General features: G+C 42.9%; 1 protein-coding gene across 3 annotated transcripts in view; it reads left to right on the top strand.

Annotated features, from left to right (window-relative positions):
- The window catches only part of IL17RA (interleukin 17 receptor A), a 45,589-nt gene extending 19,810 nt beyond the window's left edge, over nt 1-25,779 (top strand). For 2 of the 3 annotated variants that reach the window (XM_084640405.1, XM_084640403.1), the window contains exons 2-13: nt 5,794-5,818; nt 9,592-9,735; nt 11,715-11,839; nt 13,334-13,460; nt 15,573-15,620; nt 15,730-15,890; nt 19,133-19,210; nt 19,635-19,713; nt 19,811-19,825; nt 21,707-21,808; nt 22,738-22,767; nt 23,564-25,779. In XM_084640405.1, the coding sequence (XP_084496531.1) occupies nt 9,600-9,735; nt 11,715-11,839; nt 13,334-13,460; nt 15,573-15,620; nt 15,730-15,890; nt 19,133-19,210; nt 19,635-19,713; nt 19,811-19,825; nt 21,707-21,808; nt 22,738-22,767; nt 23,564-25,083 (2,421 nt within the window). In that variant the 5' untranslated portion in view covers nt 5,794-5,818; nt 9,592-9,599 and the 3' untranslated portion in view covers nt 25,084-25,779. The remainder of the gene's footprint in view (nt 1-5,793; nt 5,819-9,591; nt 9,736-11,714; nt 11,840-13,333; nt 13,461-15,572; nt 15,621-15,729; nt 15,891-19,132; nt 19,211-19,634; nt 19,714-19,810; nt 19,826-21,706; nt 21,809-22,737; nt 22,768-23,563) is intronic. The other variant, XM_084640404.1, reaches the window with a different exon arrangement.
- The last annotated feature ends 206 nt before the right edge of the window (nt 25,780-25,985 follow it).

Genomic DNA, 25,985 nt, shown 5'->3' with positions numbered 1-25,985 from the left:
GGGCCCTACCCATACAGCTCAGAGCAGGTGGATGCCCCAGGAAACCACTCTGCACATCAACTTCCTGGAACTCAAATCATTCAGATACACCTGTATCCAGTTTCTGCCACTAATCAGAGGCAAACACATAAAGATCATACAACATATTATGCATATTTCATATAAACCAGCATGGGAGAGCAAGATTCCCCCCACTCCCCACATGCTGAGGCTATAAAGTTTGAAATTGGAGTATGCGCCATCAGATTGTCATCACTACAGTTTACCTTCTCAGAGTTCAGAACATGACCATAGACATGCTCAGCAGACACTTCTCTCAAGACCGCAAGTGGGAGATAGATTCCACCATACTTCACCACATATTTTGACAATGGGGCACTTTTCAGATAGACCTTTTGATCAAGATGATATACAGGAAATGCACCCAGTTTTGCTCTAGAGCCCGGCCGGTCACTGATCCCTGGGGGATGCCTTTTACCTCCAGTTGTCAATGGGTCTTCTGTAGGAGTTCCCCCCGCAACTCCTCTGATATCCAAAGTTCTACTCAAATTAAGAAAGGACTGGGCCAGTGTTATTGTTCTGACATGGCCCAGACAAACATGGTTTCCTTACCTGATACAGCTGGCCATGTTCTCACTGATCACTCTCCATGCCACTCCTCGTCACCTTTCCCAAGAGAGTGGGAAGATCCTTCACCCCACCTCAGAATCCTTCACCTTGAAGCATGGCTTGTCAATGGTTCTCAGGCATGGAAATGGCCTGTTCACAGCAAGTAAAAAGAACGTTACTACACAGCAGAAAAGAGTCTGCACACTGCACTTACAAAAATGGACAAGATTTGCATGCTGGTATGATGTCAAACACATTGAACCAGCAACTTCTTTGCTGCCAGACATACTGGCCTGCATTCTAGAACTAAAGAGCTGAGGGCTATTGCTGAGCTCCACTAGAGTTCATCTGGCAGCCATCAGGGCCTTCCATTTTCCAGTAGAGGGGTACTCTACCTGCCCAATGACAATGAGGTTTCTCAAAGGCCTCTGCAACCTTTTTCTGCCAGTTAAATGCCCTACTTCAGTTTGGGACATCAGTTTGGTTCTTAAATGATTTACAAGACCGCTGTTTGAACCTGAGGCTGCCTGTGCACTCCTCCATTAATTGATGAAAACGACATTTCTGGGTGCTATCACATCAGCTTGATGAGTATGGGGGGGAAATAGGGGCTTTTATGGCATACCCCCCATTCACAATATTTTTCAGAGACAAGGTCACATGACTGTACCTCAAGTTTTTGCCATATTAATCACCCTATTCACCTCCCCATCTTCCACTCTGAACCTCACTGGGATAAGGGGGAGGTGTTGTTCCACACACTTGATGTCAGGGAAGCCTTGACCTTCTACCTTGATAGGACTAAACATTTCAAGCAGACTTTCAGATTGTCTTGATCACCGACAGAACAAAAGGAGCTAAAAATCTCTAAACAGAGGCTCTCTAGGTGGAGAACTGACTGTATTCGTAGCTGCTACTAGTCTCATAATCTCGAAGCACCCACTGACATCAGAGCTCACGCTGAGATCCATTTCCATCTCCACAGTCTTTCTTAAGAAAAGTTCCTATCATTGAAATATGTAAAGCCACAACTTGGGCTTCTATGCAGTAAGTTGTAACTCTGCTTCTGATACTGTGTTTGGCTCAGCTGCACTTCTGCACTGGACTGAAGCTCACTCCTCCTTAAAGGGGGACTGCTCAGTAGTCACCTAGAGTAGAGCACCCATGGAGATGCTACTTGAAGAAGAATAAATGGTGGTTCACCCTGTGCAGTAACTGTGATTCTTTGAGATGTGTGTCCCTATAACTGTTCCACTACCTGACCTCCTTCCCCTCTGCTTCAGAGTTCCCTGTCATGGGGCAGGCTTTGCAGTAGAGAAGGAACTGAGGATGGCTAGCCCACGCAGTGCTATATAACAATGCCGTGAGGCTGAGTAACACACATGCAGTGCCCGTTTGGCCTGTGCTATGAGAAATCTCCAATTGAAGGTATAGGGGGTGCAAGTGCACCTAGAGTGGAGCGCACGTAGGGGGACACATCTCAAAGAACCACAGTTTCTGCACAGGGTGAGTAACCATTGCTTCTCTGCGAAGGCAGAACTCCTGGCTGCTGCTTCCAAATTCTCCACCCAAGAACCCGCTTCTTGTGTGACTATACTCTCATTGGGCCTGCAGTTGTCAAATGTTTCCCAGTGGGTGCCAAACCAAGAAATGTTGGAACAACAGCTGTGCTTCCAGGCACCCATGACTTATCTGCTGATAAGAAAAACCAACAGATGAAAGCAGATGGCTTTGCCTTTTGTGTAAATAACTTATCACCGTTTATGCAAAGACTTTATAATGAAGTACAATTTACAATAATTACTGGGAATCTAAAATTGTCCAAATATGGAATGATTTAATTTAGGTGATTGGTTTTATCTAAAGGAAAGTAATTGTTTGTCAGACTTGTCCTTTTGTATCTTGAATGTTTTTGGTTTTTTTAAATCAAATTTTCATAATCTGGGACCCATTACTTTCTTTAAATTTATTGATTAAAGGGACATTTTCAGTAAATAACGTACCCTTATGTGTCCTTTAATTCTGTTACTAACACTTACGCTATTGTGATAATTAAATTTTTCAACATTTATTATGTTCCTTTAATTGTATTTCTCTCCATTTGAACAGTAAAAATAGATTCGCTGACTTCATGTTGGTTTACCCAATATCTAATCACTTTCTACTTCTCATTCACTGGCAAAGTACAACAGAGTTTGGGTTGCAGATGCTACATGGGAATGTTTCAATCCAAGCAAACTGTTCTCATTTGAAGATATAAAAGTGGTGAGAAAATGTCCCCACTTGTGTTTACAGACACTTTATTAACTCTGATAGAATGTAAAAATCCAATTTAGGAATTGTCTAAACATAGAAGTTGCATCAATTTAACTTAATTGATGCAAAGGCACTCTTAAATTAGTTTGAGTGCCATGGTTCAAAATATCAACTTTAGTTGACTGACCGACTAATTTTAGTGTGTTAAGAGCTTTAAAGACAGAGGCCTGGCCTGCCAAGTATTTTTTCCATTAATATTAAACTTGAAGCTAAGTGTAATCTCAGTATTGCTCTGATCATGATGGTCCTTCTCCCCACTGGAGGGCACAGTTAATCAGAGTTTCTAGTGGTGCCAGTGCTTAGGCCCCTGTTCAGTAAAGCTGAAGATGAAACACTGATTTCAGTGGCACTTTGGCACATGCTTAAGTGCTTGCAGAATCAGGGGCCTCAGTGCTAGAATCTAGTAATGAGGCTGGAAGTCTGGTTTCCAACCCAATAAGTTACTTGGGGACTAGAAGTAAGGGGTCCAGGTGAGGTGGGCGCAATGGTCATTCCCACTGATGAGCTGCTGGTTTTGTGGGGTTTGGTGTTTCTTCTCTCCTATTGAGTAATAGCTGGAGGCTCTGCTTCTCTCTGAATTTGAGAGAGTGTTTTCCTACCTTAACCCTAATTCTGTGTTTGGAGGATAGGAGTGAGTATAGGCACTGCCAGTTCTAGTGAAACTCTTTGTTTTTCAAAACCTAAATGTTGAACATAAGCTACATGACAATGTCCCTTGTAAATGAAAACATTCTTCACCAGGTTTATTTTAGTTCTCAGGTAAATTCTTACATAAGTCTCTGTATAACTCACAAATTTAGAATGGCCAGATTAGTCAGACCTTACCTCCTCTTGGATTGGTACAACTTGAACGGCCTGCTGCATGCCTTTGGAACAGTATTTTCCAGATTTGTAATAAGTTCTCTGACATGATGACCTTTGATGTGACCTGAATTTTGTAGTGAATTGAGTACCTGTTCCTCAAGTACTTCTGTGGACATTACTTACAAGACATGCAGATATGTTTACCTGCAAAAGTACTATTGTTAAAATTAGATTTGTACCCTTTTATACTTTATGGCAGGGGAGGGCAAACTACGGCCCGGGGGCCAGATATGGACCATCAAGGCTTTCAATCTGGCCCGTGGGTTTGCCAGCCCTGTGGGGCTAAGGCAGTGGGGCTAAGACAGACTCCCTGCCTGCCCTGGCCCCGTGCCACTCCTGGAAGCGGCTGGTACTGCATCCCTGCGGCCCCTGAGGGAAGATGGTGGTACCTGCAGGTGAGGGCAGCATGCGGCAGAGCCGCCTGCCCCACCCCACCGCTAGGAGCCACTGCTGGACATGCTGGCCACTTCTGGGACCAGCGCGGGGCCAGAGCACCCTGCCTTAGTCGTGCTGCATGCCACTGTCACCCTAGAGCCACTCGAGGTAAGCTGCACCAGGCTGGAGCTTGGCCCCTGTACCCCTCCCGCACCCCTGCCCTGAGCCCCCAATCCCCTCCTCCACCCCAAGCCCTTGCCTTGAGCCCCTTCCTGCACACCGCATCCCCTCCCACACTCCCTCCTGCACCCCGATCTCCTGCCCCAGCCCTACATTCATGGCCCTGCATACAATTTCCCCACCCAGATGTGGCCCTTGGGCCAAAAGGTTTCCCCACCCCTGCTTTATGGTGTATGTAACAAGGGCCTGGAAGAGGCTTTTAATTTTTATTTTGTTACCTTAAAAACATCTGTAATGTCAAATCTGGTTTTCCATGGTTTGCTGAAGGATTTTTTTGAAGTTCTTTCTGTTAAAGCACGCTTTTTTTTATAGTGAAGCCAGAAATTGTGCAGGAGTCTATAAATCATGTGGAAACTACAAATGGCTTTGTCTTCACTAGGATTTTTACCTCATGTTTGCTAACTGTTAGGTTAAGAATGCACCAGTTTCCTAGTGAAGACAAGACCATAGTTTTCCAAGGTAGACCAGACGTGGAAAAAGAAGTAGAATGACATTCCCTCTGCCTTTTTATTTCTTTTCAGGCCATCTTGATTCTTCATAAAGTATAAAAAGGCAGTAACTCATTTTTTTCCCTCTTTGTAGTTCAGCTTTAAAAGTGGTTCTCAACAGGATAAAAACAGACTCTCCTTTTAGAGGATTGGTACTTATTAAAGATGCTAAACCACTTTCTGTGCCTTGGTTCTGAAGAGCATCATAGAAATTAAAGGTGGAAAACAACGATTAGTTCATGCAGTCCATCTCCCTTGAGGCAATGCAGGATTGTTCTCTACAGTTTCTCTCCAGTGATTTGTCCAATCCAGTTTGTAAAGTGACCATATTTATTTCTGTTCGATTCTGTTCTAGCACTTAAGGACCTCAAATACAGAAGAGGGCTTCATTGTACTAGGCACTATACGAACAAATACCACAGTGACAGGCTCTGCCCCCGAGAGTTCACAGTGTAGGTCAAAATGATCTGAGAAGTTGTAGGTGACTGCCAGCATGACCAGTGCTGGATGGTAGTAATTTGTAGCCATCATGGCAAAGACAGACCTATCTGATTCGAGCTATGGGACTTTCACCACCTTTCTTGCAAGACTATTCTACAATCTAACTGGACTTCATTTCAGGCAGCTTTTCCTGATATTCAACCTACATTTTCTTTTTAATTTTGTCCATTACTCCTAGCAATAATGTCACCCTAAATGCTCTATTCAAGTACTTGTAGATACTTATCATGCCTACCCCTGAGCTGTAATTTAGCCAAGCTATATGCTACCATTTCCTGGTAAGTCAGTTTTTCCAGGCCATACTTGTTGCTCTTCTCTGTGCCCCTCTGTCACCAGATCAGGATGAATAAATAAGAAAACAACTTCTATTCTCTCAATAACTTTCTTGTTTTCTCCACAGGATCTAAACTGCCTCGTAAGAAATAGTAAGTCAGTTTTTCTTCTTTCTGGTATATTCCCTCCTCTCACTTTTTTGTAACTGAAGTCAGATGGTGAGTGCCTCTGTTTAAGCCACTGAGAGGTGGCAAAGTTAAGCATTATCCTGTTAACCAGCATTATGAACTATCATCTGCCTGCCTAATCCAAAACCAGCTCTTTCCAACAGGGAAATAGGAGTTCAGGTCTCTTTTCAGACCTATTTTCAGGCCAGAGTTCTTGAAAAAGAGCAAATCCATAATTTTTTCACTTCTGTTCAAAACTGAGTCAATTAAAAAAAAATTATAGTGAGATTTTAGGGTAAGTTTGTAGTATGTAATACATATCCATCCCACACTATGTTCACTAAGTCAGCACGTAAAATTAGATGTAAACTTAGTGCTGCTAAAAAACAATAAAACAATGAAAAAGTTGATAGCAGTGACTGTAAGTTAGCAGGCATGATCTTCAGCAAATTGATACAAAATGGAAACAAAATAAAGCTTAGCATTGGTATAGGTCCATTACTAGATATGTATGTTAAAATTATCAGGAATGATGCAGAAAAGGCAGAAGTATTCAATAGCTGTATTCTATACTTGGGAAGAAACTGGGTGTTGTATTTGTGTCTTACAATGGAAAATTAAATACTTCCTATTCCAATGGTAACTAGGAAGGATATTAAACAACTTCCAAAGTTAAACATCTTTTAATCTGCAGGAATGGATAGCATACCCTCAGAGGTTTTTAAAGAATTGGCTAAGCAGCTCTATGAGCCATTAAGTGAACTGAATATTTAATTCACTGAGTGTTTAAGCAATCTTGAAGTACAGTATTGAGGAAGTGCCAGAGAAAAAGGCTAATGAACCAATATTTAAAAAGGGGTTAAAAGGGATGCTCTGGATAGGCCAATTTGCTTAACATCTGTCCTGGGAAAAAGCATGGAAAGGCTGGTGGGGGGTGCAATAAGTAAAGAATTAAAGGCTGGTAGTATAATTCATTCCAATTTGCATGGTTTTCTGGAAAATAGGTCTGGTCAGACTTGATACTGTTTTTGATGACATTACAAGTTTGGTTGACAAAGGTAACTGACGTAATATACTTAGACTTATGTAAAGCATTGTCTTAATACCTTATGGCACTTAAAATTAGCATTATATGTAATTGATATGATACGTAGCTAGATTTTTAAATCCATTAACTAACTGTTAGATCTGCAAAAGTAATTGTAAATGGGGAATCATCATCCACAGGGTGTGTTTCTGGTATGCTCTCACAAGAATCATTCTTGGCCCAATGCTATTCAATACTTTTATTAATGATCTGGAAGAAGATGTAAAATCATTACTTGTAAAGTTTGCAAATGACATACTAATAGAAGTCACCAACTAATGTGAGCTCCCAGTGCAATGGGGCGACTAAAAGAGCAAATGAAATCGTTGTTTGTATAAAATGGGGAATATTGAGTAGAAATAGGGAGGTGTTATTACCAGTATATATAGCATCAGTGAGACTGTTTTGGGACTTCAGAAAGGATGTTGACAAATCAGAAGGGTTCAGAAAAGAGCCACAAGAATGAGTCAGCATCTAGAAAACCTGCCTTACCGTGAAAGACTAAATAAACTCAATCTGTTTGGTTTTGTCTGAGAAAGTTAAGAGAACCTGAGCAGTGTAGAAGTACCTAAATGGGAATAACATTGCTGATGGTAGGTTCATAATTATTTGTTTCTAAAGACCAGAAGGCACTATTAAACCATCTAGTCTGATCTCCTGTATAACACAGGCCATGGAATTTAATCCAGTTATTCTGTATTAAGATAAATAATTTGTGTTAGATTAAAGTATATCTTCCAGAGAGAAATCCAATCCTGATTTTAAGACTTCATGAGATGGAGAATCTATTGTTTCCCATGGTATTTTGTTCCAGTAATTAATTACCCACACTGATAAAATTGTGTGCCTTATTTCTAATTTGAATTTGTCTGGCTTCAGCTTCCAGATATTTATTCTTGTTATGCCTGTGTCTTCTACAGTAGACAGCCGTTAAGTGCCTAGTGGTGTCTTCCTGTGAGGGTACTTATACACCATAATCAAGTCACTTCTTGATCTATTTATAGATATGCTAAACAGATAGAGCTCACTGTAAGGCATTTTTCCTGCCCTCAGATATTTGTATGGATCTTGTCTGCACCCTCTCCAATTTTTAACATCCCTTTTTTAAAATGTGGACACCAGAACTAGCTGCAATATTTCCATATCAATCTTAGCAATGCCACATACAGACATAAAATCACCTCCCAGCTTATTCCCCCTCTGTTTATACGTCCAGGGATTGCATTAGCCCTTTTTGCTATAGCATCACATTGGGAGCTCTTGTTTGTCTACTATAACCCCTAAATCCTTTTCAGACTCACTGCTTTCTGGAATACAGCCCCCCATTCTGTAGATATGATGTGTATTCATTGATATTAGATATATGACATTATGTTTGAATATTTTGTATTCAAATTTATTTTGCTGAATTGGGTCCAGTTTACAAAGTGATTCAGGTCTCTGTGTATGACTGTCCTGAACGCTTCATTATTTACCTCTCTGCCGGTCTTGGTGTCATCCACAAATTTTATCAGCAATGTTTTTATATTTACTTCCAGATCATTGATAAAAATACTGAAGAGCATTGGGCCTAGCACGGATCCCCGCAGAACTCCACTAGGAACACCCCCTTTCAATGATGATTCCCCATTGAGAACTGTTTTTTGAGATCTGCCAGTCAGCCACTACTTAAGTCACTCAATGTGTAGCTTATTGATGCTGTATAGTGCTATTTTTAATCCGAATGTTGTGTGGTGGTAAATAGGTATTTAACATCTATGCAGTCACCTTTATTAATCAAACTTGTAATCTTATCATAAAATGAAATCAGGTTTTGACATGACTCTTTTTCCATAAAGCCACGTTGATTATATTCCCATCCAGAAGGCTCATTAATTTAGCAAAACATAAGAGCCAATGGCTGAAAGCTGAAGATGTAATACTCAGACTAGAAATAAGGCAGAATTTTTTAACAATTAGAGTAATTAACCATTGGAACAAATTGCCATGGGGATATGGTGGAATCTTCATCAAGATGAAGTTTTTAAATCAAGATTAGACTTCTTTTTAAAAGATATGAGCTAGTTCAACAAGAAGTTATGGACTTGATGCAGGAATTACTGAGCAAAATTATATGGCCTGTTTTGACCAGGAGATCAGACTAGATGATCATAATGTTCCCTTTTTGCCTCAAAAATCTACAAAGAAAAATATTTTCCCCAAAAGACACATCAAGATTATAATATTCATAGTTCACACAGCACGACTGGGTCTATCTGCTCTTAGAACAGCTTTCCACTACAAGAACTATGAAAGAAAATGTCAGTGACCTTGCCAGCAGAGTTTATTGGTTTTCAGCCTGCGGTCTGTGGACCAGCAGACTGTCTAAGGGATCTGCGAAAGGTTGTTGTTACCATAGAACAGTATTTTTCAACCTGTGGTCTACGGATCCCTGGTGGTCCACAGACTAAGGTTTCCAAAGGGGTCCATGTCTCCACTTGAATTTTTTTAGGGGTCCGCAAATGAAAAAGTTTGAGGACCACTGCACTAGTGGAGGGCATGGTTGCATGCACTTGTGCAGGCCTTATGTCATCCAGCAGTGAGCCATGGTGGACATAAACACCAGCCACTCTAATACATTACCACAGGGGATGGAAATAAGCTTAAGAAACCTCTTTGATTTGACTGACAGGTACCTGCATGGACCAAAGCTGGTTACAGGTTTCCATGTGGACGCCCTCCGCTCCCAGTGTTCTTGATGTCCACTCTGATGTTTTCCATGATGAGGGAAAACGGCTTCCTGTGCTGCGGATAGAGTGGAAGCTGGCTACTGATGGTAAGCCATCACTTAACATAGACATGGAAGGGAAGGTCCTTAGAGAAATTATGGAATCTCTGAAAGAGAGTGATTGGATGGTAGTATTTGCGGTCATTCACTGGTCCAGCTGTGGAAGTCGAGCTTTGAGATGGGTTTTGGACAGCTTGTCTACTGGGTCAGAGGACATGAAGTGAGTAAATGTTAGTGCAGTTCTCCCTCCCTTATTACTTAGTCTTCAACAGAGATCAAATGGTGTTGTTAGAATGGAAGGGCAGCAGTTAATGTGGAAAAAATAAAGCACAACAGTGGTGCTTAACTTTACCAAGCTGAGGGTGGGCTCCCAGTGCAGTCGGTGTCTGATAAAGACCTGCAGTCCAAAGCCCTAAACTGGGATCATGATAGTCTGTTTTTTAAATCAAGTTTATATTTCATAGATGATACTTTGAAAATCTCAACTACAGTATTGAGTGAGGTTTACTCCAAACTGATCCTGAATGTGCAGATGGATCTTACAAACTAGGTTTACAAATGTGCACAGACTGATGGCAAGAGGAACTAGCTAGAAAACATTCTGTTTACTAGAAGCTGAGAATTGTTTAAGGGTTGAAGGGCTCATAATAGTAAAAAGACATGTCTACAAAACCAGAAGTTGGGGAAGGCCCAATGGAAAGGAGAAGTGAGGGAAGGAGTAGACTTGTTTACTCTGCCTGGACAGACTCCTAACGTGTAGTATTCATAGCTTTATATTCCTTCTTGTACTATGAATAGTACAGGTTAGGAGTCTGTCCAGGCAGAATAAATATAAGTCATTTGTGTGCAGCTGTCTTGAATCCCGTGCAAGTTTCTTCCATTTGGAAAATCAAATCCAGTTCTTGTAATCCAGACTTCCTACATATATGTGTGTCTTGGTTCTCACCAGATGCTCTGTAGCTGCGCACCTTGTGAAATTCATGCCAGTGACAATAAGGGTTAGTGTGTGGGACCATTTCAGGTTTTGCCCTCCAGCTTTCTCCCTTCACTCTTCAAGCATATTTGATTTTCACAGACTTGGGAAATCCCCTTTGCACACACTAGTCAGCCTAAACTGACTGTTGCTGGAGTCAGGGTGAACAATACTGGGTGTCTGCTGAGTCAAGTGGTGCACTCCAAAGTTGTCTGAGCACTGGTCCAAACACATTTTTGTACCACTATAACTACATCAGTTTATCATAGGGGTAGCCCTGTTAGTCTGTAGCCACAAAAATAAAACAAATGCCTTTTTTTACATCAGTTTAGAAACAGATATAGTTAGAGGGTCGTACTGTTTTAGTTTGGATTCAGGTATAAATCTGCTGACATTAGTATAACTTATTTCTATACATTTACATATCTATACATTTACAGAAATAAGCTATTCTAATACAAGTACCTTTTATAACTGTGTCCCTACTAGAGGGTGGTACTGCTTTAACTATGCTTATTTCTAAAATGATAGTTATAATGGTACAAAAACTGTGTAGACCCACCCTGAGATGCAAGGCTGGAGGACATGGGGGAGCTGATTATAGCACTGAGATACTCTGAGGTGAAGTTAGAGGGTTGGATTTATCTACTAGACGTACTTTCTGCTCCCTGTTCATGCAGCACAAGTGCATTTTGCATTATGAATAAAACGGAACTTCTCAGCCTCTGATATCATGACCCCACATTCACCTACTTGCAGCTAGTCTCCTTAAGATCCCACTCCAGAATCTTTCGTGCCAGTTCCGATGGCACTTCATTTAAGTGCCCCACAAACTGACGCAGCAGTTATGAGCTGCTCTTGTCATGTGAAGGTAGCTGACAGCAAGGGATTTAGTAAATCTGCTTTATCAGATGGGATAGAGTGAATGGGAGTGGACTTGTGACCTATCCCGGGCATGCTGGCAATCTCTGGGGCTGGGGTGAGGTAAAATCTTTAGATTTGGAATTGCTAGAACAAGACTTTAACCTCTCCCCTTCACTATCCCTCCCACCAGCAAGCATTCAGTATCTCCAGGGAGTGGAGCTGGCTGTGCTACAAGTGAATAATAATCGACAAATCTGTGCCCAGTTTGACTTTCAGAACAGCCTGTTACTTCAGGTCCGTCCGGATGGAGGCCGGGTGAGTAAAGAGGGCTCCGACAAATGGTTTTCTAACCCACAGCTTTGTTTCCTGTCCACTCAGTCAAATAGCAAAGCTGCCTGTGAATAGCACAGAATGCTTAAACAGGAAGGATGGCCTTGTGATTAAGGCAGTGAACTTAGGACTCGGGAAGCCTGGATTCAGTTTCCAGCTCTGCCCTCGGGCAAATCATGTATTCAGTGCCTCAGTTCCCTATCTGTAAAACGGGGACAATGTCGGTGCTCGCTTTTCCCACACTTCTGTACTTTGGATTGTACCTGCCCTCCTGGGCAACTGGGACTATGCCAGTGCAGACTAGCCCTTAGTAATACAATACTAAAGTGCTGCTGCGGCAGCCCTTTAACTGCCTTGTGTGGTTTTGCGGTGCAGTGCTGGGAGTGAGCTCTCCCGGCGCTCTAAAAATCCCACCTGCACGAGGGGCGTAGCTCCCAGCGCAGCTCCCAGCACTGGGGCACTGTCTACACTGGTGCTTTACAGCGCTGAAACTTGCTGCGCTCGGGGAGTGTTTTTTCACATCCCTGAGCGAGAAAGTTACAGTGCTGTAAATTGCCAGTGTAGACAAGCCCTATGTATGTGTACACTGTCTAGCAGAGTGGAGCTTCTGGATGCTACTGTAATACAAATAATCTTAGCAATCATTGCTTCATCTATGGTAGTCATGGCATTTATAGCGTAATTTTAATTCACTCTTTCCTTATGCCCCAAATCCTCTTTTTTCTTTTTTTTCTTTTTTACCACACCGTGGAAGAAAGCACTGGGATAAGAGGGATCAAAGTCTTTCCCCACCCCTTATCATTCATTAAGGTCTTTATTCAGAGAGAAGCTGAGTACCCACAATTTCTACTGAGGATAATAGTATTTACAGGTGCACAGTACCTCTTAAGATCACTAAGCACACTGTGGAGAAAAACTCTGGCCTACAGGAGCATAGTGACTTTCCCCAGAATTTTGACATCTTCACTGATGTAAAGAGCATTGTGGGTAATGATATAGAAGTGAGAAACACCAAGTCAAAGCAATTAGCTATCCATATGAATATGTACACTTACAGAGCACTGCAGAATTTATTCTGGTTTGCACAATTTCACTCATACATACTGTATTGGTGGGTATAAATACTTTTTTCCCTTAACTTCCCCATTATTACTTAACCTCTCCTCAACCTGGAACATAACTGAAATCTGTCCAGACAATTAAGTGATTTCTGGGTTGTGATTCCCCCATTTCAGCCCAGAGTTTCCATATAATGACTTAGACCTCCCCAAAAGTAACCACACCCTTCCCATTCTGAACAGGCACATGGAGATGGGGCCAGGGGAATTCTGGACAGGTTTAATTAGCTTGGAGTCCATTTCTCACCCTAGTTGCCAAAAAAGATGAAGAATGGGGGGACAGAACAGGATCAGTTATTAATTTCAGTGTCTTGACAGATCAGTTGTCTGATAAAGACCCTATCCTCATCCTCTGTTTCAGTGGAACTTCACTTTCAACCGCTTTGAGGTGGAGCCTGGCCAGATGTATCAAGTGACTGTCCATCATCTGCCCAAACTGGGCACCAGTGGAGACCACAACTGCAAATCCACATCTTACACGGTGCCTGGTAGGGGGTCCTCTAATGCCTTTTATTAAGCCTTCAGATGGAAACATTGGTTTGCCAGTACTGAGAACAGGCTCATTTCCAGGCCAGACCAGATCAAACAAACTGGAATATGACTCATGAACAAGCATAGTTAGGGAGCCAGATTGCTGATAGAATTGTCAGACCTGCTCTCTTCTCCTACTGCAAAAAGTAAACGTTCAGTCCACGCTTTCACAGTGCTACTGTGGTTCCTCCACAAAGTACGTACACCAGGTCCTGTGCTGCAGCACACTATACCCTTCACATTCAGGCTTTCAGAAGCCTATATAGTTAGTGTCACAGACCCCAGAAATATAAGGCTCTGCTTGGAGAGTAGAGTGCAGAGAATAAACTTTCACTCTAGATAACAGTGGCTGCTGTGGAGGGAGACGTGCACAAGTCATTATGTGTTCCATGAAAAGCTGGGCTGAAATTCTTTGGTCTGGTTCCTGGATTCTGCAGGGTTCCAGTGTGGTAAACTGGAAATTCTGAAGCAGTTTCAGATAAAGTGTTTTAAAAATTGAGATTCAGAATTAAATATGAAAAATAATGGCCAATACAGTAGCCAATCTGGGCAACCGTGTGGATTCTGGAGTAAATGCATTTGTTGGGTGTTTCTGCTAAAATGCTCAGCAGTGAAATAAGTGAAGTGACCCCTGTTGAGGTGAATGAGGCAGTTCACACCTGTGAGCTAATCTTTCAGGCTCTCTACAAACTAGAAACAGCACTGCATGCGTTTCACTTTGTCAGTTATCTTCATAACCATGAGGGCTAAAAACATAAGCCAAAGTTTTCAAACCAGAGTGCCTACAATTAGGCTTCTAAAGTCATATTTAGGGGAAGATTGTCAAAGGCAAAATTGGAGATAGGCAGTCAACTCCTGGTGGCTCAGTAGGGTTAGTTAGGTACCTAACATCCCTTTGTGCCTTTGAAAATTTCCCCCTAAAAAGATTTTTCACAGGAACTCCACTGACTACACTGGCCACTTTATTTAGGCTCCTAAAATTTGATTTAGGAGCTTAATTTAGGCACGTAGGCTTGAAAATTTGCCCATAATTTATTTTAATAGGAGTTTAAATTCTGAACGCAGTTCTGCTGCAAAGGATGAATTTGGTAGCAAATCTGCAGGTGTGAAATCACGAAACTCACAGGACCCTGAGTGTGCAGTTGGGAAAGCAGGGTAGGCTCTAGGTTTTCAGATTTATGCTGGACTCTTACCAGTTGGAAATGGTGCCTCCTACTTCTGTCTTCCTTTGTTCCCATAAATCTTCTATTTTGAGGTGGAACTGAGCAGCAGAGCTCCCTGTTGATTGGGGCTTGGCTTATGATTTGTGGGACCCCAAACTGCAAATGAAAGTCAAGAGGTTCAGGTTATGAGGAGCTTTCCCTCTGCTGAAGGATAGAGTGGGCAGTGAGTTCTTCCTTCCTCTCCTTCCCCCCACCCCTCCAGAAGAAGATGAGACTGGGTTGAGAGTTGTAGAGCCCAAATAGTCAGTTGGCTCGTATATGTTTGAGGCTGGGCCAGCCTGCTTGTTGATCTTCTACAAACTCAACAATCCAAACTGCCAAGTCAAGCTCAGAGAGAAACAAGGTAACTGCAGAAGAACATCAGTCAACAAGACTATTCCAGCGAATGGAACCCCAGGATGAACTCACTGGAGATGATGGCAGGACATCTTTGGTGGAGGGGAGGGATCTGTGGCTGTGAACCTCTCTACTTCCCGAGATCAGTATGAAATCATAACTCACCTCTTTAGAGCTTAGTACACACCTCCCTCTTTGCACTCACCTTCCCTCAGCAAAGGCTACAGAATAGTCCTTTGCCACCAGAAAGCTTTGTCCTGGAATGGTCCATAAAAGCATGACCTGAGTAGAGAAGATGGTCCACACTTGGACAGCAGTGATGTACTGCTTTTAATTATTGTGTTTAGTGACTAATTACTTTGGTGATGGCTGCACTGAAACAAAGGGCTCCACCCTTCTAAAGCAGACTAAAAATTATCTGACTTCTAATGAGAAAATGTGTATTCAACATTCTGAATTTAAGTGTAACATTTCTGTACAAAGACCTAACAGACTGTCTTTTTGCTGCAGATTGCAGGGACCCTGTGATGAAAAGAACCATGCCATGTATGCGGACAGGTAAAGCGGGTCTGTCTCAGTCTGTCAGAGCTGTGGGAGTTGAGAGGTGGCCCGTTTTGAGTGCTTCTGAAAGTTTTTGTAATTCTGGGATATTTTATACTACTTCCAGGCAGCCTGTGGGAGCCCAGTATTGATGGCAAAAGTCTAGATGACAGTTCTCTGTTGGTGAGTTTTAACCCAGGGATGGAGTCAGCTCAATACCGGATCCATGTGACCAGTTTCCCAGATGAGGAAAAGCAATGTAAGGAGACCACACATGATATTTATGAGGTAACCATCTTTCCTCTCACATTTCTGCTGACACAAACCAAAACTGAAACCCCTTTTCCACATTCGCTCAACAATCAGCATGAACCCCAATCCAGGGAGAGTTCATGAATACAACTGAGCAGTTATTTCCTAAGAGCTATTTTCGTGAATTTATTTTGAATTTGCTTGGGGAATTTTACTCCTAGGGGTCTGCGGAGTGAAGGAGCAAGTTTCAGAGAAGAGCTACAAGAAAAATTAAAGGATTAGAAAATATGCCTTATATTGAGGGACTCAAGTAGCTCAACCTGTTCAGTTTAGCAAAAGAGATTGCGGGGTGATTTGATCAGTCTAGAATAGGGGTCTCAAACACGCAGCCCATGGAGTTATTTGCTGCAGCCCACCAAGCTCCCTGCGCCCCCCCCCGCTGAGTTACTTCCTGCAGCTGCCAAGCTCCCCTCACCTGCCCCCCCCCTCCCACCAGCGCGCTGTGTCCCCACTCCTCTACCTACCTCCAGGTGCTTCCCACTGCCAAATAGCTGTTTGGCAGCGCTTAGCGCTTTACAGGGGAGCCACATGCTCAGGGGAGGAGGCGGAGAAGAGGCAGGGCAGGGGCGGGGATTTGGGGAAGGGGTTGAAATAGGGCCTGGGAGGGGGCGGAGTTGGGGTGGGGACTTTGGGGAAGGGGTTGGAATAGGGGTGGGGAAGGGGTGGGAAGAACAGGGGCAGGGCCTCATGGAAGGAGTGGGGTGGGGGCAGGAGCAGCGGTTGGGGGGTGTCAGTGATGTAACCCTTGGGCCAATGTCCTAGTCCTTATGTGTCCTTCGTGGTCATTTGAGTTTGAGATCCCTGGTCTAGAAGTACCAATATGGGGAATAAAAGAATAACAGGGCTCTTCAGTCTAGCAGACAAAGATCCAATGGTTGGAAGTTGAGACTAGACAAATGCAAACTAGAAATAAGTTCCACACTTTTAACAATGAGGGTAATTAACCACTGGAACAATTTACCAAGGGTTGTGGTGGATTCTCCATCACTGGCAGTTATTTACATCAAGGTTGTATGTTTTTTCTAACAGATATGCTTTAGTTCAAATTGGAATTAATTCAGAGAAGTTCTGTTGCCTTTTACACAGAAGGGGAGACTAGATGATCAGTAGACCCTTCTGGCCTTATAATCTATGAAGTTTGACTCTCAAAAGAAGAACCCCAAATATCAGTGTTGGGGTCTGCCTATCCTGGAGAACTTGTGGGGGAAAAAACTCCTGAAAATTGATACTATTTCCCATCCCCATGGCAAGGATGTAGCTAACAATTGTGTATGAATAGACGGGCCAATCTGTCCCATTCCTTCCATTCCCAGGATCCTTCTTACTCTCTGTGTATTGATGCATATTAGGATCAATAATGTGGCATGTACAGCTAAAGATAACTGGCAGAGGTATAAGGCCCAACTTAGAAACAAAAAGGCCCTGCCAATTGTCATAAGTAGGGCTCCGTGTCTGTCACAGAGGTCGCGGAAGTCACGGATTCCATGACTTCCTGTGACCTCCGTGACTTCTGCAGCAGCCAGTGTAGCTGACCCTCAGGACGCCCAACCACCTGGGCCCAGAGCCAGCTGCTCAGGCAGCCCTGGGGACAGCCACACCGGCTGCTGCTAGAACGGCTCTGCAGCCAGCCCCTTGGGCAGTCTCACAGCCAGCCACACCAGCCGCTGTTCTGGCAGCCCCAGGCAACTGGGCCCGGGAACCACCTGAGCAGCTGCCAGTGCGGTGGACCCTGGAGTTTCCTCCCACTCTGGCGGCAGGCCCCCAGGGGCTCTCTACCTCTTGGCAGGGGCCAGAGCCATAGCAGGCCCCTGGCTTTTCCCCCACAGCGTCCCCTGCTCCAAGATTCAGTCAAGTGTATTTTTAGTAAAAGTCATGGACAGGGACAGGTCACAAGCAAAAAACAAAAAAAATCACAGCCCCATGATCTGTCTATGACTTCTACTAAAAATACTTTATGATTGAATCTTAGCCTTAGTCATAAGAAATATTGTCCCGAGGATATCAGTTGTATTCCGTAGTCCATAGATGTCAATCACTTGACTGTTCTAATGACCCAAGTAGCAGTGCAAAGACCACTGTATTGAGTTTGAACTAAACAAAAGTTTGCACATTAAATGTTTAATCTTTGCTTATTAAATAACCTTAGTAAACACATTAAGATTGTTTAGTACGACCTTCACTTCGGAAGTCTCTGACTTAGGTGCTTAACCATGCAGTCTTAAGACCAGAGCTGGCAAAACTTTTTGACTAAACAAATTTTAGTAAAAAATGAGAACTTGGAGATACCAAAACATTTTGCAAATTTGTGTCAATTTTGAATTGTTTCAGGTTTAAAAAAAAACCAGAAGTCCAAAAAATCAAAACATTTTGTTTTGACGCTTTCTAAACAAAATGCTTTAATTTTTTGTTCAAAATGAGTTTATTTTGAAATGTCCTTTAATTTTATTTTAAAATAAACATTAAAAATGCTCAAATCAAAATAGAATGTTTTGTTTGACTTGAAACCATTTTTTTCAGAATTGCCAGCGAACCAAAATGTCTGTGTTCCCATCTCTACTTAATACATGTATTCAGTTAAGAGAGTATTATAACTAAGGCTAAGATTTTGTCACAGATCTATTTGGTAATAAAGATATTATGGGCAATAAAGAAAAATTCATGGAACCCCATGACCTGTACCTGACTTCTGCTAAAAATATCCATGATAAAATGGGAAGGAGCTGGACAGATGCCAGGTGGCTGTGAATTCCAGAGTGGCCCCCACTCCACCTGCTGCCAGAGAGCTGCAGGGGTCCCTCCCTGCCAACAGCAGCTGGGAGCTTGGGGGCACTACTTCCTCAGGTGGCAGGGGTATCTCATAGCTCCCTGCTGCTGTGGGAGGCTGCAGGACCTTGCAGCTCCCAGCCGACGGTGCTGAAGTCACAGAGGTCTTTGGAAGTTACAGATTCTGTGACCTCCGTGACTAAATCGTAGCCTTAATTATAACATGTATGTCCCACTGCTTGTTGCTGTGGGACCCTCACTATATTATTATTCTGTAGGGCTGCTATCAGCTCCTATTAAAGTCTATTATAAACTCTCCCTGTGCCTATCACCATAAGCTCTTGTGACCCACATACTCCCACTGTTCTCATCCTCATTTTCCCTCCCTTCTTCAGATCTTTATGCCATTTTCTTCTGCCTTCCCTTGTAATCCTTTTGTCTGTTATTCTCTGCAGAGTGGACAGCAGAACCGTGTGAATGTCACTGTCAAAATCGAGAAAAACTTAAAAGCCTGTTGCAGATACAAAATACAGGTAGGATCTCAATTCTTTTCACTCAAGGGAGAGAGGGGAAACAGTGAACAATCTCTGAATATTCGGTTGTTTGTACAACATGGAGCTCTGTCCATGACTAATCCCCAGGAAAAATTATGTATACTTCTGAAAGAATATCATACACATAAATTAATTCTCTATTGACAGTGGTTCGTCCTTACATCGTTTTCACAATACTAATCACTCCTGAGAGAGACTTGGACTGACATAGCTGTAGGAACCCCTAATGGCCAGTTCCTGTCTGTGTATATGGAGTAGTCCCAGAATCCTTAATCCTTTAACATCTTGGAGAGAAAATTGGATTGTAATCTTTGTCTCGAAATTTGCAATGGGGGACAGGGTAAAGCAAGTTATTGTTACATCCAGTACTGTTTTCTGATTTCCTGATTTGTTTCAACTCCAGATTCAACCATTCTTTACCATTTGTGGCACCGACTGTCTGAGACATTCTGCTGTCATCCCGTGTCCCTCAGTTGCTCCAAGTGAGGACTCCTTTCCTCTACATTAGATTTACATTATTTTATTGGTGATAGCTGAGCCTTGATCTAACTTTCTGATCTGTGTTTGATTCCTTTGCAGCTACATATCCTGCAGGTAAGACAATAACTCATTCCTATTAAAATCTTCCTTTGTGGTTATTTTCCTCTATATGTAATACAGATAATAAACTAACTTTGCTTGCATGTGAGACAGTACATGCAAGGTGTGGGATTATTCTAAGTAGTCACCCTGCCTCACACAGGCTTTAGGTATGTTCACTCCAGAATGCAGAAATCTAACAGAGCTGCCTTATTTTGTATTAAAAGAGAAAGCTCGTATATGATATATACACTGTGCATCTTTTCTACTTGTTTAGAAGTGTGTCACTTAAAAGAAAAGCAATGGGTGGGCAGGGGAGCATGACTGACTTTCTGTTTTGCTTGGCAGTTTGAATTTAAGCAGTAAAAGGTGCGTGTGACATACGAGGGCACAATGCAGACTAGTTAGCAGCTGTGTCATCCCTGACCAGCAACACTGGGTGCCTTACAATGCCTTGATGAAGTAGGTCACAGTCTTCCAGCACACAAGCCACACTGAGTGTCTGTGTGTAACTGCAGCCTACCAGCCACACTTGGGTTACACTCTGCCTCTCACTAGACTTGGTTATTCTACATGGTGACCCCAGCACACACTCCAGTCTTAGGTTTTCCCCCCAGAAATGTATGTCCTGTACAGCCCAGGCCTCTCCTGGACATTAGTTATATTTAAAGTCCCTTATCTCTTTAAAAGTAATAATTTGCACACAACTTGCCACCCCAAATGGAGTTTTCCAGACAATTCAATTAAAACACACTGCATTAGATAAAACACTAAAACAAGTTTATTCACTACAAAGAGATTTTAAATGAGCACAAGTAATGAGGCATAAAAGTCAAAATGTTTATAAGAAAAATAAAGACAAAATGCAACTGATGCCTAATTTAACAAACTATGTTAGATTCAAAGCAAAGTTTTCTCACTACATGCATTCAGCAGTCTTACTGACCAAACTTCTTGGGTCAGGACCTCTTCTTCCAGAATCTAGTAAATGCTTTCTTTGTTGCTTCAGGTGCTGGGAATGGGCAGGAGACATGTTTGTCCTTCCTTTTTATAGTTTCAGTCCCCCTCTTGAAAAACATTTCCAGCTGGATACCAGGAGACAAAAGGTGTATGGGAAAGGATGTTTCATGCTGCTTTTTCCTCACCTGCTGGAGATTCTTTTGTTTCCCTTCCTGCTTGATGACTGTTTGCAGCTTAAATGCATATTAAGCAAAGCACACATTCCTTTGTTCAAGACAGACGTATTTGCCAACTTCTGCCTGGAGCATGTGGTGTTAACACCACACAATGGAATCTTATAAAATCACATAGACTGTTGCCACATATGATTTATCAGGACAATACTGATCAGCAAACTATGAATTTTCACATGATACCTTACTAAACATGCCTTGTACAAAAATTATTAGTCATGTGTAGGGTGTGGACATGGGTACATTCTGTCACAGCTTGTCATATATTTTTATATATATGTGTACAGTTTGGTTTGTTTTTTCTAGTGTTTAAAACCCTCTTATCAGGTAGTGATAGCTCAAGCAGCAGTGATAGCTCAAGCAGCTAAACGGAATCTTTCCCAAATTTCCAAAAGAATTTGCCTCTGGGCTGAACAAACACGAGACATTTCATCCCAAAATAGTTTTAAAAAAAACAAAAGAGCGAGAGAAAGTTAAGCATCTGAAAACAGGAGTTTAAGCGTTCTCAGCCATAACTGCTGTGTTGCTACTTTGGTGCTACAAGGAGGAATTAATGGGTTCCTGCTTCCTGCTACTTCCCAGTACTCTTGGGGACAGGATGCCGCTGTTCAGCTGACTTCTGGTGTTCAGTGCAGCATTCTGTTGCTGGGTGAGCCTCCTTGGCCATGTAAATTTGTCTTATTCTGCTCTTCTTGTGCCTCAGATGATCCGATTATGTGGCTATACTGGTGTATCACTGGCATCTGCATTTTACTGGTGGGATCAGTCATAGCCGGTGCTATTTGCATGACCCGAAGAAAAGTAGGTAAGGATGATGTCAGCTGCGGAGTGAGACTCAGACACGCTTGTGATGCTCTTTCATTTCTCTTCATTTACTTCCCTGAATCCTTGTGTGATGCTCTGCCATCAGGGAACTGCCAGTATTAACTTTTCCTTCAGCCTGGGTCCCAGGGCTCATGTAGCATCCTAATGCAAAGCAACGCAAACTTTTTCCAGACACCCAGTTAACTGAAAGTCTCTTATGTCTCCTGGGGTTCCACTCTTGGTGAATCTAACACCAAAGAAATGGGGCTTCACTGTTCCATTCTGTGTATTTTCTGTGTTCCCATAGGACTGAAGCTAAGTTTCTACAGATCTGCTTCTCCAGTTCTGTGAAATGTGAGAGCCCTGCAGAACTGAAACTTCCTATTTAGCCAAACTACTGATGATACTAGATCTCGAGGTGTCTGTAGAAACAAGTTCTGCTGAAATATTTTGCATTTATGTAGCACTTCATCAGAGTAGTTTACAAAGAGAGAGTGAGGCACAAAGATTGTGACTTGTCCAACGTGACACACTGAGCAAGTGGCAGAGCTGGGACTAGAACCCAGGTTTTCTGGCAATTGTCACAATGATATAACACAACTCTCTGTGATGATCATTTTTGTCTGAGCTGGTTTGGCAAATATGTTCTTCTCTAGGCAGACAATTTGATGGGTCAGAGAGGAGAAGAGGATTGACTTTAGGTGCAGCTCCTCTCCTCTCTAGGGGAGAGATGCAGTGAGGCAGACTGCGTAGCTGGCTATCGAAGAGACTTTGGGAGTGGAGTCCTTAATCTTCACACACTGATTTTCACTAGGTTTGCTATCAGAGATCCCCCACTGTAAGGTGTTTGCTTTCTGGTCTTTGAAGGGCACAATCTAAAAACATAATTTAAATTTCTTTAGATTTGACCATGTATTTTTTTTCTTTCAGGCCACCAGCATAGGAAATACAGCAGCCATGGTAAGAGATACTTTCAATGCTGTAGGACAGGGGTCGGCAACCTTTCAGAAGTGGTGGGCTGAGTCTTCATTTATTCACTTTAATTTAAGGTTTTGCGTGCCAGTAATACATTTTAACGTTTTTAGAAGGCCTGTTTCTGTAAGTCTATAATATATAACTAAACTATTGTATGTAAAGTAAATAAGATTTTTTAAATGTTTAAGAAACTTCATTTAAAGTGTAGAGCCCCCTGGACCAGTGGGCAGGACCCGGGCAGCGTGAGTGCCGCTGAAAATCAGCTCGCGTGCCATAGCTTGCCTACTCCTGCTGTAGAAGAATCCTTCATGCTGCACATTCTAGGAACCTGCCTTAACTGCCCTTTGGAGTCCATACTAGGATTAATTTGCTATTGATGTTTCTTGATACCAAAATATTGCTCTGCAGCTTTAAAGCTGTTCTCTTTAACCAAAAGGGACTTATGGGGCACTAGTGGCCTTGGACAGAGAACAACCCAGGTGTGAAGCTTTTGCCTTCCCCCAGGAGGCTGCTGCTTTATCTAATGAAATCCTTTAGAAACTATGGATCTGCACATGAAATGAGAATGGGCTGTGACTGCGTTTGTCCATCTGTGTGTCCTAAAGCTAAGCTTGATTTTTTTTTTTTTTTGCTTGAGGTAGAACATCAGGAGAGGGAGGAGGGGCCATGTCAAAGGGCCATCTCTCTGGCTTTATGGAGGTTGGATCTTGCCATATGGTATTGTTACTGCTTCAGCAAATGTTATTGGAATGAACAATTGTACTTTTTCACCTTTTTTCAGAGCTGTTACCTCCACAGCTGACTCCACCATCCCTGAGGCCCCGGAAGGTTTGGATTGTGTACTCTGCTGACCACCCACTCTATGTAGATGTGGTGCTGAAGTTTGCCCAGTTCTTGATCACAGTCTGTGGTACTGAGGTAGTCCTGGATTTGCTGGAAAAGCATCAGATTTCAGAGATTGGGGCCTTACCCTGGCTTACTCGACAGAAAAAGGAAATGGAAGAACTATCTTCAAAGATCATCATTTTGTGTTCTCGGGGCACCCGGGCCAAATGGCAGGCTATGCTTGGGAAGGAGGGAACAGCTGTGTGTCTCAAGCAAGATCAATGGCAGCCTACTGGAGACATGTTCACGCCAGCCTTGAATTTGATCCTGCCAGACTTCAAGAAGCCGGCTTGTTTTGGCATGTATATAATTTGCTATTTTGAGGGCATCAGTGAGGATAAGGATATTCCTGACCCATTCAATGTCACATCCAAGTACCAGCTGATGGACAGGTTTGAGGACATTTATTTCCTGATCCAGGATATGGAGAAGTTCGAACCAGGGCGGATCCATCAAATCCGGGAGATCACTGCTGAAAACTACGCTGAAAATTCCAATGGCTGGAAGTTGAAGGAGGCAGTACAGACATTCCAGGAATGGCAGACAAAGCACCCTGATTGGTTTGAGAGAGAGACCACATGCTCAGAAGATGAGGAGGACCTGCAGTCTCTGGATAGGGAAATACCAGAGGAATTAATGCTGGGTAATGAACAGGTAATTATGAAACAGCAGCTGCATGTTCAAGAGCCTGATCCCAATGGCTGTTGCACAGTTATCCTCCATGTGAATGAAGATGAGGGTGAAAGTTTTAAACTGCAGCCTCAGCTTAATCCCCAAGGGGATCCAACTTTCCAGACCCTGATGATTCCCATGGATGAGGCACCTCCAGTTCAGATGGTGGAACCAATTTCTGTTACAGGAGGTAAAAATGCAACTAGTCATCAGGTGCTGACCAACATGGATTGGATGGAAGGAATCCCTCTGCTGGAGACTAGTGTCCCAATGAGGAACAGCATCATCCTTCATGATGATTTTGATGTCCCATCATCAGACAACCAGAGATCTGCAAACCACCTCCCAAATGAAGTGAGGCAGCAGCTGGAGGGGTTAATGTTCTCTCTTTACCAGCAAAGTGTCATTCCTTCTGAGCCATCTCTCTGTCAAGAGGATGCTGAAGAGCAGCAGCAGCAGCAGGTGGTTTTCAATAACCCATGCAAAGATCAGAGACAGTCAGTGCAATCAGACCAGGGCTACATCTCCAGATGTTCCCCTTTGCCTCCTGATGATCTGGTGGTGGAAGAGGAAGAGGAGGACCAAGAACAGGAAAACAAGATGCCCCCTCAGTATCTCTCTCCAGAGGTCTTGGACAGTCTAAAGAGCCTCCAACAAAAGCTGCTTTTCCAGGAAATTCAGCAGAAATCAGTCTGGGAGCACATGGGTGAGATGGACACACGTCGTTCTGCAGAGGACTCTTAGACTCTCTGTCCAGGACCATCCCATTTGAAAAATGGGGCTGCAGGGTGGTAGTGTGTATAATTTCAGCACTCTTCTTCAAGCAGTCTCCTCATCCTTGTACAACAAGTGTCATAGGTTCTAATCAGTAGGAAATCTCTCACTGATGCATATTACCCGGAGGCAGACTTGCCAAGTGCATACAGTATGGTCCACCTACCTATACCTTAGAGCACAACTGTTACCTCCCAATCTGTCTCTGATTGGAGGAAGATGACAGCAATGTTAGTCCCCTGCATGTGCTGTGGAGGAATTGGTACTAAATCTGTTACTCCATAAGAAATCTACTGTGTGTAGAATCCACTGTGAACTAATTACAGGCAAATTATTGTGGTCTATCAGGCTGCATCTCTCAGGATGCCTGTCACACCATCATTCCAGCTTATTGTAGAGGACTAAAGTCACAGTTATGGAGGAGAGGGTAAAGACTCTGATTCTGATATCGGAGTTTATTAGCTAAGCTTTATTGTAAATGCTGTAGTAAGTAATTTATGCCTCAGATCACAACCAGTGATGACTAGGGCCCTACCAAATTCACTGTCCATTATGGTCAATTTCACAGCCATAGGATTTGAAGATTGGTAAATTTCACATTTTCAGATGTTTAAATCTGAAATTTCACAGTGTTGTAACTGTGGGGGTCCCGACCCAAAAGGGGCTTGGGGGGAAGTGGGGAGGGGGCTCTGTTGCAAACCTGTAGTAGGGGAGATCATGGGATTGTCACCCTCACTTCTGTGCTGCCTTCAGAGCTGGACTGTCCGTCCTCTGCCCAGTCAGAGGTAGGAGCCCTCTTTGCTGGGGTGCTCCCAACAGCACACGGCAGATCGGACACAACTCCATAAGCCTCCTCCAGCTGAGACTTGTGG

The sequence above is a fragment of the Lepidochelys olivacea genome, assembly GCF_965140295.1.
Source record: "Lepidochelys olivacea isolate rLepOli2 genome assembly, chromosome: 1".
Classification (NCBI taxonomy): Eukaryota; Metazoa; Chordata; order Testudines; family Cheloniidae; genus Lepidochelys; species Lepidochelys olivacea.
Note: the sequence above shows the minus strand (reverse complement) of the source record. Positions and strands in the feature narration are given on the sequence as shown.